We start from the raw sequence: 11,503 nt of genomic DNA on the forward strand, positions 1-11,503 counted from the left end.
TGATTTAAAGTTGATTAAGTAAATTAAATGATCTTGCCACATTGTTAAATATGGGGGTAATATATTTCTTCCTATCTTGCAGTATCACAGGCTTATTCTGGTTATTCCTAAAAAAGTAAATGAGCTGAATAAACGGCACATTAATTGTTTTGTAATTGTCACTTGCGCTTTCATCACTTTAACCCACCCAGAGTTTTATTGTTGTGGTCATATAATGAAGAAAACAAGCCTGCACTAAATGACCAATGAGAGCGAGAGAAGCTGTGGATTGACATCATATCTGACCAATAGGATCGCTGGGGAAATTATGTTTATACCTGCCCCCTTTCCCGTACAAGGCGACTGTTTTGGTGAGTTGAGGAAAGTTCATTGAAATCATTTATGGGTTTTAAAGCGTTAAATTTGATAAGTGCTTACACAAGTTGAATGATTTTTCCTCGAACTTGTCATACGAGTAAAAATGTGGAGCTGACAACGTTTGTTTTTTGTCTTAAATACAGTTTCTCTCTTCGCCCCGTAAAGCTTCATTGTTGACGTTAGCTGGTTGTTTTGTTGTAACTGCCTTTGCGTAACAAGATGGCTCGTCCATTTTAACGTATAGAATCATATTTTCATAGTCTGAACCCCATTAACGTCGTTCATTTGTCCGTTAAAACACAGGCGATAGAGCTTGTACTAGTTTTCGTCGACGTAACTTCAGTATTTCAACGGCACTTTTTGCTGCGTGACAACAAATAACACAGTTTCGTCTTTAGTTTAACAAAGTGTAAAGTCGTTGAGACTTGTAGTGTTTAATGTCAGTGGGTAATGTCACGACTCTCAGTTCATCCTGGATGGTTAACTTGGTGCTTTTTACTAATTTTCAACCACTTATTTTCAAATGTATTATCGCTGCCCTTCTCTGTATTGAATGAATGGGCTTCTTATGCGCATGCGTGCAGGATCTCAAAGTTTATAAACAAGAGGGAGTCACATGACGAGGACATTGTGAAATAGATAAGACTGCAACATGTTATCGTGTTTACATGTTGCAAACCGACTTTTTCATGGTGTTGATTAAAATTACATCAATATCATTACATTAAGTAATGAACATGTAAGTAATGGATATGAGAATATACTGGAGCTTTGAGAATGTGTCTAAACTTAGGTGCGTTTTTTAGGTAATGGCAGCCAGCCCAGTTACCCTATGTCACCCTGTCTCTCTCGATGTCACCCCAACCATATACAGCTCAGTGAAGGATTGTGTTTCTCTCTCCGTCTCTGTGTGTGTGTGCGTGTGTGTGTGTGTGTGTGTGTGTGTGTGCGCGTGTTCGCGCAGATGGTGGGTGATATATCCATGGGGGTTTTGGATTATGACAATAATGTGTAGATTAAAGTATCTCTAGGTCATAAAGTTCAAATTAGTCCATTTACATAAAAAAAAAACTACTACACAAAATAAGTATATAACTATAGTGTATAATTTAACTCTTCATATTTCAGTGACTGTGGACATCATGGTGTGGGAGGTGGTGACCCCAGTTGTGCTGTCCAGCGACCCCAAAAATCACAAGGTCCAGGAGCCCGAGCCTGAGGCAGAACACACAGGTAATGCCCCTATACTGCATCATTACTGATAGAAATCTTTTAATTGGGCACTTCAGTGGTTTAGAATTGCACTTTCATACAGTTTGGAGACTCACAAGAGAATGATTTAAAAAAAAAAAAAAAAAAGAACAGTTAAAATCAAAGCAGCAGAAGATGAGATATTCAGGCTAATCACTAGTATGAAGCAAGATTAAAAAAAACTGGATCCACACTACTCTTTTGCGTTTTGTGATAGACCCTCGCTACCTCATCAACATCTGTGTCCTTAAAACTCTTCACCTCCAGTTTGTAATGCAGGCTTTCCATCACAAATGTCGGGTTTCTAAGCCCAGGCTGTAATAACCCTCATATGACATAAAGAGGGTTATTTTCTTCAAACTTTGGAAGCTGCTCCAAAGCTACAGATATACAGCTGAGTGAAACTGCTGGAGTTTCCCTTTAACTACAAACCAACTGCCAGACTAATCTTTGAAAATTCAAAAACTGTTGTAATTATTCTTATTTATTAATAAGTAATATTATGTTGAGGGTTATTAATAATGATAATAATGATAGATTGGGAATAGATCAGGAAAACACAACATATACTAATTTTATTTGACTTGTGTTGAGTGTTATATTTAAGTGTTTGTAATGCTTTACTTTTTATTGATATAATATGAATATATTGCTTTTCTTGTCAGTAAATTTAAATTTAAATAAAATTTAAAATCTAAATGTAATTCAACAACAAATTCAACCTGTAAAAGTCTCCATTAGTCAAGTGTGATTCCTGCACTGTGACCTCCTGTTTGTCTGCTCTCACCTTCAGGAGTGATTATGGATACAGATGGAGACCAATCACATGACCTGCTCCACTGTGAGGAACACTTCTCCTCCTCACCTGTCTACCCCACCAGTGACAGTTTCATGGAATATGGTAAATAAGACACTAGCATACACCCGGTTTATAACACAGCTGATGGACACAGTGCATGTGGTGTTTGTTTTTCTCAGACAAAACTTTTCTCCTGCTGTTTGTTTTCTCCGGCCAGACGACCTGCCAGATCTAGAGGAGGTTCAGGAGGAGGCAGAGCCAACAGCACCACCCGTTTACCAGGTGGAGATGGGTGTGTCACACCAGGAGCGACATGCACATTCAGAAGCACGTAGCCCACAGCCTCCTGACACACACTGGCTGACGCAGCTGGCTCACATCGCCACTGGGCCCCAGAGCCCACTGTTACAGGACTGTCCTCACAGCAGGCAGGTGCACTTTGTCTCTCCATGCGCTAAAACATGAGTCTTATGGATGAAAGGCATGAATATTATATCACATCCTAAAACTCACTTTTATTGGAGAGACTTTTCTTAACTTTTATCTATTTTTAGACAGGTTTTTTTTATCATTATTATTATTATTATTTACGTCTAAAAATTTCTGGAAGTCTTTATTATTTTTGACATTTTTATTATTTATTTTGTTTATTATTTGTTTTACTTTTTAAGCACTTTGTGACCATTTACAAAAATGCTATATAAATAAAGTTTTGACAGTATGTATCATTGTAATGTGTCTTAAAGGCCTTAAAGAACAAAAGTAGCTGTGGCCAGGATTTAAGAAAACTAAGGGCAAGAGTCCAAACAAAGTCCCACTGCAGCCCCAGCCCCCTCCAAAAAATCCCTTTAGTTTACTCAGAGTTTGGCTTTGACAGTTAAATTGTGGAATGTAGACTTTTTCATAGGTCACTGAAACCAACAAATTCCCAGAGACAATACTGAAGAGATGAAGTTAAAAACAGCAACAACAAGAGTATTAAGGCGTTTTAAGATATAAACTAAAAGCTTAACTAAATAAACTTCTGCTAAATCTGCCATATTGCACCAGCTGTGTAAGTTACCTTATGTATTCTGTGTCATTCTCAGCTCCTCTGTGGTCTGCATCTCCAGCAACAGCAGTGATCTACATTCCTATGCCCGGCCTCCTCCTCCTCTCCCCAGCAGCAGCAGCCTGTCGCCCCCCAGAGGTCACAGCAGGGAGCGTCGACGCAGCAGGGTAGAGCTATCGTTTACCTGCTTCCTTTTCTTTGTCTCATCGCCACTCGCTGTCATTAATGCAAACACAACATCTCAAGAATAATCTGCTGTTTATAAGTGAACACTGACAATGTGTTAGTTTATTAGAGTTTGAAACACTTAGTGGCTCACAGTGTCCTGATCATGCTTCTCCTCATTCCCACAGACGAGCAGTGAATGTGGCTCCGCAGTGTCAACCAGATCCTCCCTCTCTGATGATGAAGACATGGGCTGGAGCTTCTCCTGGCCAGCTACCGCCTGGCACTGTTTTCTTAAAGGTAGACACACACAAGAAATTGAATTTAAAAAAATAAAGAACCTCTCTGTTATGTTTTCTGTCATCCGTGTTTGTCGTTTATGTGATGGAAGCTGCTCTCCTCTGTCGTCAGGCACTCATCTGCGTTTCCACAGCGGCTGTAATGTGGAGTGGCAGGACGCTGAGGAGTTGGAGTCTGCTGAGGAAGACTCTTGTGATGAGGACCAGTCCAGATCTCTGAAGGTATAATTATCTAGAATTATATATAATTATTATAAGTAGCTTGTGGCTACACGTAGACTGCCAGGCCTTCGAGTTCTTCTTTCCAATGCTCTTTTCTCTTTCAGGTTATTCTGTGTTAATGTGTTTATATTTGTAACATTAGCATCACCAGCATTCTGTGTCATTTAAGTAGAAGAAAAAATAGCAATTTGGGTCATTACAATCAGAGATGAACAGAAAAGAAGACAAAATATTTATCGTATAAAAACGCTGCTCTCTCTTTGACAGAGTTATGGCTCTGAGGGCCTGCAGCTGGTGGAGCACTCAGAGGTCGTGTTGTCTGGTCAGGCCGTCCTGCAGCTGACCTTTGACCCCGGTGCATTTGGACACACCCGCATGACTGCCAGGTGCCAACTTGACCACCCCTTCTATGTGAAACACAAAGGTGGGAGCGATGACGAGACAACACTGACACTGGTTAAACCAGCCGTGACTTCTTTACACATTTGTCTGTCCTTCTTCCTATCAGGGTGGTCATCCTTCTACCCAAGCTTGACTGTGGTGCATTATGGGATACCATGCTATGAAGTGGAGGTGGGAGATGTGTGCCTGCCTCCAGGACACAGAGATGCCAAACACACAGATGACTCACTGGTCTTTGACGCCTTTAGGAGGTAGAAGAGACACTTACAGTGGAATTCTCCACTAACAGTAAACAAAGAACCACATAGATTTATAACTGAAGATGAATCAGTGTTAAATGGTGGATGCTGTTCAAAACCTGAAGAGGCAAGGAGGCCGATCACGTGATTGATTATTGTGTGTGTCTCTTTCTCAGTCATGACTTCACTCCTCTGGACTCCTCTGCGGTGTACGTGTTGAGCAGTATGGCCAGACGGCGGCGCGCCTCCCAGTCCAGTGGGGGAGCTGCTTCTCCAGACAGAGACATGTGTCAAAGTAGAGGTACTGTGCTTCAAATCTCCCGACTTTGAGTTAACCCTCTGTGTGGATAAGCAGAAACAGTAAGAACAAGAACTGAGGATGTTTTAAAATACCTCCAGCCTCATGTGAATTTGTTTAAAACCCACAGATGTCCACAGTCCCCGCCACTCCCGCTCTCCTCATCCAAAGCCAACCAAGAGCCAGCACGCCGGTGCACAGGGAGGTAGTAACGCCGCGCCCACGAGGTGCAAGCGGCCAATGAACGCCTTCATGCTCTTTGCCAAGAAGTTCAGGGTGGAGTACACACAGATGTACCCAGGCAAGGACAATAGGTAGGTGTGCTCTGCGGTGTGTATTATGAAGCCATACAGTGTATCTGTGTTTGTTAAATGGTAACGTGTGTGTGCGTGTGTGTCATAGAGCGATCAGCGTCCTCCTTGGTGAGCATTGGAAGAAAATGCGAAGTGAGGAGCGCCGGGCGTTCACCCTACAGGCCAAAGCCCTCGCAGATGAACAGAAAAGACTCAACCCAGACTGCTGGAAACGCAAACGCACCAACTCTGTAAGGACACACACACACACGCGCACGCACACACGCACGCACGCACGCACACACACACACACACACACACACACACACACACACACACACACACACACACACACACACACACACACACACACACACACACACGCACGCACACACGCACACACACACACACTGCTTAACCCAGTGCTTTGTACTGCTATCTAATGCCTCCTCTTTGCCCAACAGGGTTGTCAGGGAAATTAAGGCTACAGAGAAGAAAAGAGGACAAATGACAGAGCCTGTAGGAGACACACTCACTCACTCACTCACACACACACTCACTCACTCACACACACACACACTCTCTCTCACACACTCACTCACTCACACACACACACACTCTCTCTCACACACACACACACACACACACACACACACATTCAGAAGTGACAAAGAGAGCTATGTGTAACCTAATACTTTGCTTCAATATTATATTTTGTTAACAACAGACTTGCCTTGATCTCCCAAGCTGAGGATTTAATTCAAATTCTCACAAACCTTGTCACGGAAAAAAATGAGCAGCAGTGTCTGCTTCTCTCAGAAAATGTCACTTCCTTCTCTCTTGCTTTGAAAAGATTCTGATTTTAAGAGGAATAAATCATTATATGTTTATGGTAATTATAACAAGGTATGAAATGCTGTGGAGCGCCACAGCGCCTCCCTCTAGAGAGGACGCAATTCCAAACAAAACTTAAACGCAGATCAAGTCCCACAAATTCTTTTACAGAACTGTGACAGTAAAAGGAAAAAAAAACAGAGAGTCTGATCACTTTCAGTCTCTCACCATATGCTTGAAACAGGTGGAGGATTTGGTGCTGTAGCATTTTAGGTAGAGAATGTAGCTATTTTCCCAAAAATTATATTTTATATATAAAGAAATATTCAAAGTATTTTCTTGCCTGTATTACTTGTATTTGCACTCACATGACAACATATTAACTTTGCTTTCATGTAATTCATCATGTACAATTTATAATAGTTATTAAACAAATGTACACCGTAAATTCTCAAATAGGAGCCCAGGTTTTCATTTACCTCAACATAAGAAACAATCAGGCCATTTACAGTAGGTTATGTCCAGTTTTGATAATTATTTTATTTTATATTTTAACATCTGATCAGTGTTTGGTTTTTAAAGCACTGTGGGAGGCAGGTGCGTAGTAACGGGATGTGGGATCCAATGTGGTATTTAAAAAAAATCCTGCACACTGTCTGACTTGCAGCAAACAACTTTATTGCAGCGTTTCGGTCTTGGACCTCTTTTTCCTTGATGAGACCGAACGTCGCAATAAAGTTGTTTGCTGCAAGTCAGACAGTGTGTAGGATTTTTTTTGAATACAAGTGTTTTTAACATGAAAACATTTCTTCGGAATCACTTTACGTCCCTAGAAGGCTTTTATTTTGAAAAAGGAGTTAGTTTTGACAGTTGTTCAAGAAAGCACAGGCAGACCACATTGTACTGGTGGAGTGACTGCTGTGGAAATGCTGATTACGCTAAATTTAGCCGTTATAGTCGAGGCAACAATAAGAGCATTTCCCCCTTCTGCCCTCAGACTTAACTTGTAGGGGCTTTTTTTTGAGAATTTACGGTAATTAACAAGTATTGTCACAAAGGCTATGAATTCACTTTACAGTAAACTGCCATTATAGCGCAGGCAGCAGGATAACCTAAGGACATGATTTTGATTTGTCAGCCATCATTTACCCTGCTGAAGTGTCTTTTAGCAGGACACTGACCCTCAGCGGCTGCAGGGCAAATGAAAAGATTCTCCATAACATGTTACAGCTTTTGATTTGAACATCTTTGTGTGCCAATGATAACATTTTTAGATGTGTTCTAGCCAAGTGTCTTTGTGTATAATCAAAGAAACATAAATACAGGTGGGGTGAGGGGTGATGAGGTTCATGTTAATCAAAAGCTTTATTTAAAAAAAAAAAAGAAAAAAAGTCTTCCACTTACCCACAAGGTAAGAACCACAGTTAAACTAACTTTTTTCTGGGTAAAAAAAAAAAAAAAACACCAATGAGTTTACTCGGTCAAAAATAGGAAAAGATCATAAAACCAGTTGTATGAGGCAAATCTAAATGTTTTCAGACAGATGGGAAGAAACAGATGTACGGTGGCCCTGAGAGCTCAACACACAACGACTTAAGAAAACACATGCAAACAGACAAAACACAAACAAATTCAGGAACTATCTTCATCAATCTGACAACACGTGCTGCGAATACTCACAACACGACCAAATACACAAACACGCTGCGTGTAGCACAGTCGCCAACAGAGGAGTTTCCAGGGGACACAAAGAAGTGATGAACCTGTCTGGGACGCACTTGCATGGATGTATTATAATACCATGCACACTAGTTCAGTGCTTTTAACTTCAAAAGTATTGAACAACAAGAGCATCCAAGCTGGGTTCATCACTTCTTTGTGTCCCCTGGAAACACTTCTGTTGTCGTCTGTGCTACACGCAGCGTGTTTGTGTATTTGGTCGTGTTGTGAGTATTCGCAGCACGTGTTGTCAGATTGATGAAGATAGTTCCTGAATTTGTTTGTGTTTTGTCTGCATGCGTTTTTTCCAGTTGCAGCGTGTTGAGTTCTCTGGGCCACGGTACAGATGAGATAAAATTCAACCTAACGCCGAGCTGATGTGGTCACTGATTAACAGCTACTCTGAACATGTGGTGGAAGTTGTTGCTATAAAAGTGGGCTGCGTATCAAGATGATCAGCAATCAGAAAAAAAGCATCAATGGTTTCTGTTAATCAGAATGTTTTGGATTTTTTTTTTTTTTTTTGGATCAGAAATACAAGATTGTTTTTCTCATCTCTTTGAATGCGTTTACGTCAACCATGGAATCAGCATTTCACTCTCTAATCCGTCACAGCTTTGGTTTGAAAGATGGAGGAAAGTGATGCTTATTAAGCCCTGAGATGTTTAGACTTCTTCTTTTAGACTGTTGTACATTAAGAGCCCTCAGATATGATGATTATACAATGAGACAGCCGCGGACCCTCGAGCACTTGTTGGGAATTGGTCATTGGGGTCAGACCCAGTCCTTCAGCTTCAGGGCTGATTTCTAACCAGCTACGGTGTTTGAGACACAGACACCGTCTGTTAGCACTGGGATGAGCCAACAGATCTGCTAATTCATTTAATATTATTCTTGAAAAGTAAAACCCAGCATGATGGTGCACAAAAAGTTAATGAAAAAAAAATTCCCGTCTTAAAACATGTGCCTCTGTAAAGTGATATTACCTCAGATAGTGAGTAAACACCCGCAAACCCAGATGTGTGAGGCTTAAAGGACAATATGTGATTGGATGAAAGTAGTTGTATTGACCTTCAGAGTTGTGTCCATGCAGCGTGTGGAGGCAGGAGTCTGCTTCAGGTTTAAGTGTCTGAAAAAATGACATTTTTACAGAAATTGTGAAAAAAGAAAAAAAAAAAAGTGTGAAGTATTTCCAGGCTGGGCACTCATACTCTCACTGCATAGCGAGGTTTATTCTTAATGCACTATATACACTTTATCTTATGTGACTGCTACAGTATGTGTAATGACAAATATTAATATGATTATATAGAAATATATATTTTTGGTTTTGACTTCATCTTTGTTAACCTTTCATGGTTGTGCATTGATTATTTGACTTTTGTTTGTCTTTACTATCATGTCATGTACAGGTCCATCAGGGGAGACAATGCAATATTATATTGTATTATAGTATAAATAAAAGCATGATGAATCTATAATCCTTTTTGTCCTGTGTCTTCACATGTTTTAGACTGTTGAAGGAAATTAAAGGTATTTTCCTCTTCTCCTGTGTTTTATTTGAAGAGTTGATCCATAAGAAGATATATTTGTGGTTTTAAGAACCAAAAAACATCTCAATGTAGTTTTACATCTCTCTCAGGCTTCTCTCTGGAGCTCTAGTAACAACAGGCCAATCAGAAGAGAGGAGGTTTTGAGCCTCTCTTCTGATTGGCTGACTGTTTTCTGATTTATGGAATAAAATATGGTTTTAAGGCTCAGTTTCTGAATACAGGCTGTGTGCATTTCTCTGTGGACTGAACGCTTTGATACTTTCACAGTATTAACATAGAAATAGACCTGCTTTCTAATCAAACAACACATGGACATCTACCTTTAGACTATATGGGACCTCTAAGGGATAAGTTTGGTTTTGTTCCCTTCCAGAAAATGAGACAAGGTTTGAATCAAATCTTTAATTTTGTTGCTATATACATACTGCACCAGTTTACATCTGGAGATAAAGGTGTAGACATTATGCTGCTACTTAATCATGAAGATAAAAAGAGAAACATTCCATTAAAACTATAAACATGATCAATATTTCCAGGCTAAAATTATCAAATAGAATCCACACAGTTATATATGTGTAAATGACTAGAAAATCACCTCTTATAGTAAAATAGAAAATATATAGAGGTACAATATAAACATACAGTAATTTGGCCTTATGATGTATTCAGGGATATTTACACAGAAAGAGTTGAGACAGATTACACACAGATCTGCAGCTGCCTTCATGATTCTGCTTCCCAAGACAACTGTGTACAGTGGGGACACAGATTCAAGCTGCAGCGCTGCTGGAAAGTGATTCAGACGTTGATTGATTTAGTCTGACGCAGTGGAAACATTTGGACCCCCTCAAAAATGAAAACAGTCATAGCAAGTGGCACAGGGATGCAGAGGAAACTGCAGCTCTCAGCTCCTGAATTTCATTTTCAGTCTGAGCCACTGAGGTTTATCAGAGCTGAAAATCTCCATTAATATCACTTTGTTCAGCCGTTTGTTTCTTTCCACTCCTTCCTCTCTTTAACTCACTCACAGCTGCTGTGATGATTTCCCTCTGGTTTGATTTTTCTGCTACAAGATATTTTCTGTCTACTTTGAAAACATCAGAACCCATCATCAACTTACATCGATTCAAACCTACAGGAACGTCTGATTTTTAGGTGAAATATCACTTTAAATTCCAGGTTGCATTTTAAACAGAACATCTGAGTCTGCTGACATTTCTCCATCTCCTCTCTGACCTTTACAAACGAGACCAATGAGCGCAAACGAGACGACGAGATGCCCTTTAAGAAAATAGATAAAAATCACACGTCATTATTTTGGCATATTAGTCACACAGTTGTTGTATCAAAACAGATTCAAAGTACAATAACATGTATTACAAAAGGCACAGGGCACCAGAGACCATGGAGCCAGTGGCAACGAGACAAAGACAACGAGCAGTAAACACCAGCAGTCACTTTACTGTCACTAGTGAGGCCTCAGAGATCTGGGTTATTAAAACATTATTCTAAAGACGGGTCTGCGGCAGCTGGTTCATGTGCAGTGCATAAAACATCTTACAGGAAAACCGGTTAGTGAAAATGTCTTTTCCTGCATCCTCTGGTTCAAGTGTCATTAGTGTTTATTTATAATTATTTGTATTCTCAAATGTTCTGGCTTTAATTTGCTGTGTTTTTCCTGTTTGGAATTTTTATTCATATTTATTTCGACTCTTTAGAAGAAAGGGAAAAATAAAGGAGAAAAAAATAAACAACAAAGGAAAACAAGACAATGAAAGTGAGAAACTATGAATAAAAGAAATAAATGTTGAAGAAAAGATTCAAATAGAAGTTATTGGAATTAAAAAGAAACATTTCATTAGTTAATGAAACACTGACAATTGACGAAATGAGACAAAATTAGAAATTATATTCTTATTATGTATTTAATCTATATTTACTGAGTTCTGTTCGTTAATGTTTGGCCTCCTCTCAGACACCGTCAAAGCTCTGCTGCTCCAGGCTCCATGCTGACCAGCAAC

At 39.9% G+C, this 11,503-nt stretch overlaps 2 protein-coding genes across 2 annotated transcripts in view; one reads left to right on the plus strand and one right to left on the minus strand.

The window, feature by feature from the left end:
* Window positions 1-332: 332 nt before the first annotated feature.
* Window positions 333-5,934, plus strand: LOC111224918 (HMG box-containing protein 1-like). Its single transcript, XM_022749616.1, has 13 exons — window positions 333-350; window positions 1,486-1,590; window positions 2,402-2,509; window positions 2,625-2,835; window positions 3,496-3,625; window positions 3,812-3,923; window positions 4,035-4,144; window positions 4,412-4,568; window positions 4,653-4,797; window positions 4,962-5,086; window positions 5,214-5,397; window positions 5,486-5,627; window positions 5,841-5,934. Exons 2-13 carry the CDS (start codon window positions 1,500-1,502, stop codon window positions 5,856-5,858), a joined length of 1,533 nt encoding a protein of 510 aa, XP_022605337.1. The 5' UTR covers window positions 333-350; window positions 1,486-1,499; the 3' UTR covers window positions 5,859-5,934.
* Window positions 5,935-9,887: 3,953 nt separating this feature from the next.
* The window catches only part of LOC111224609 (receptor-type tyrosine-protein phosphatase zeta-like), a 72,566-nt gene continuing 70,950 nt past the window's right edge, over window positions 9,888-11,503 (minus strand). Inside the window, exon 33 of the mRNA XM_022749160.1 lies at window positions 9,888-10,763. Within this exon, the coding sequence (XP_022604881.1) occupies window positions 10,721-10,763 (43 nt within the window). The 3' untranslated portion in view covers window positions 9,888-10,720. The remainder of the gene's footprint in view (window positions 10,764-11,503) is intronic.

Source organism: Seriola dumerili, unplaced genomic scaffold, assembly GCF_002260705.1.
Source record: "Seriola dumerili isolate Sdu_G_001 unplaced genomic scaffold, Sdu_1.0 BDQW01000138.1, whole genome shotgun sequence".
Classification (NCBI taxonomy): domain Eukaryota; kingdom Metazoa; phylum Chordata; class Actinopteri; order Carangiformes; family Carangidae; genus Seriola; species Seriola dumerili.

Bases quoted from the DNA above. Each gene is read 5' to 3' on its own strand.
- LOC111224918 (XM_022749616.1), top strand. From the start codon at position 1,500: ATGGTGTGGGAGGTGGTGACCCCAGTTGTGCTGTCCAGCGACCCCAAA. The intron at 2,510-2,624 runs GTAAATAAGACA...TTCTCCGGCCAG, and splicing joins TGACAGTTTCATGGAATATG to ACGACCTGCCAGATCTAGAG. The intron at 4,569-4,652 runs GTGGGAGCGATG...TCTTCCTATCAG, and splicing joins CTTCTATGTGAAACACAAAG to GGTGGTCATCCTTCTACCCA.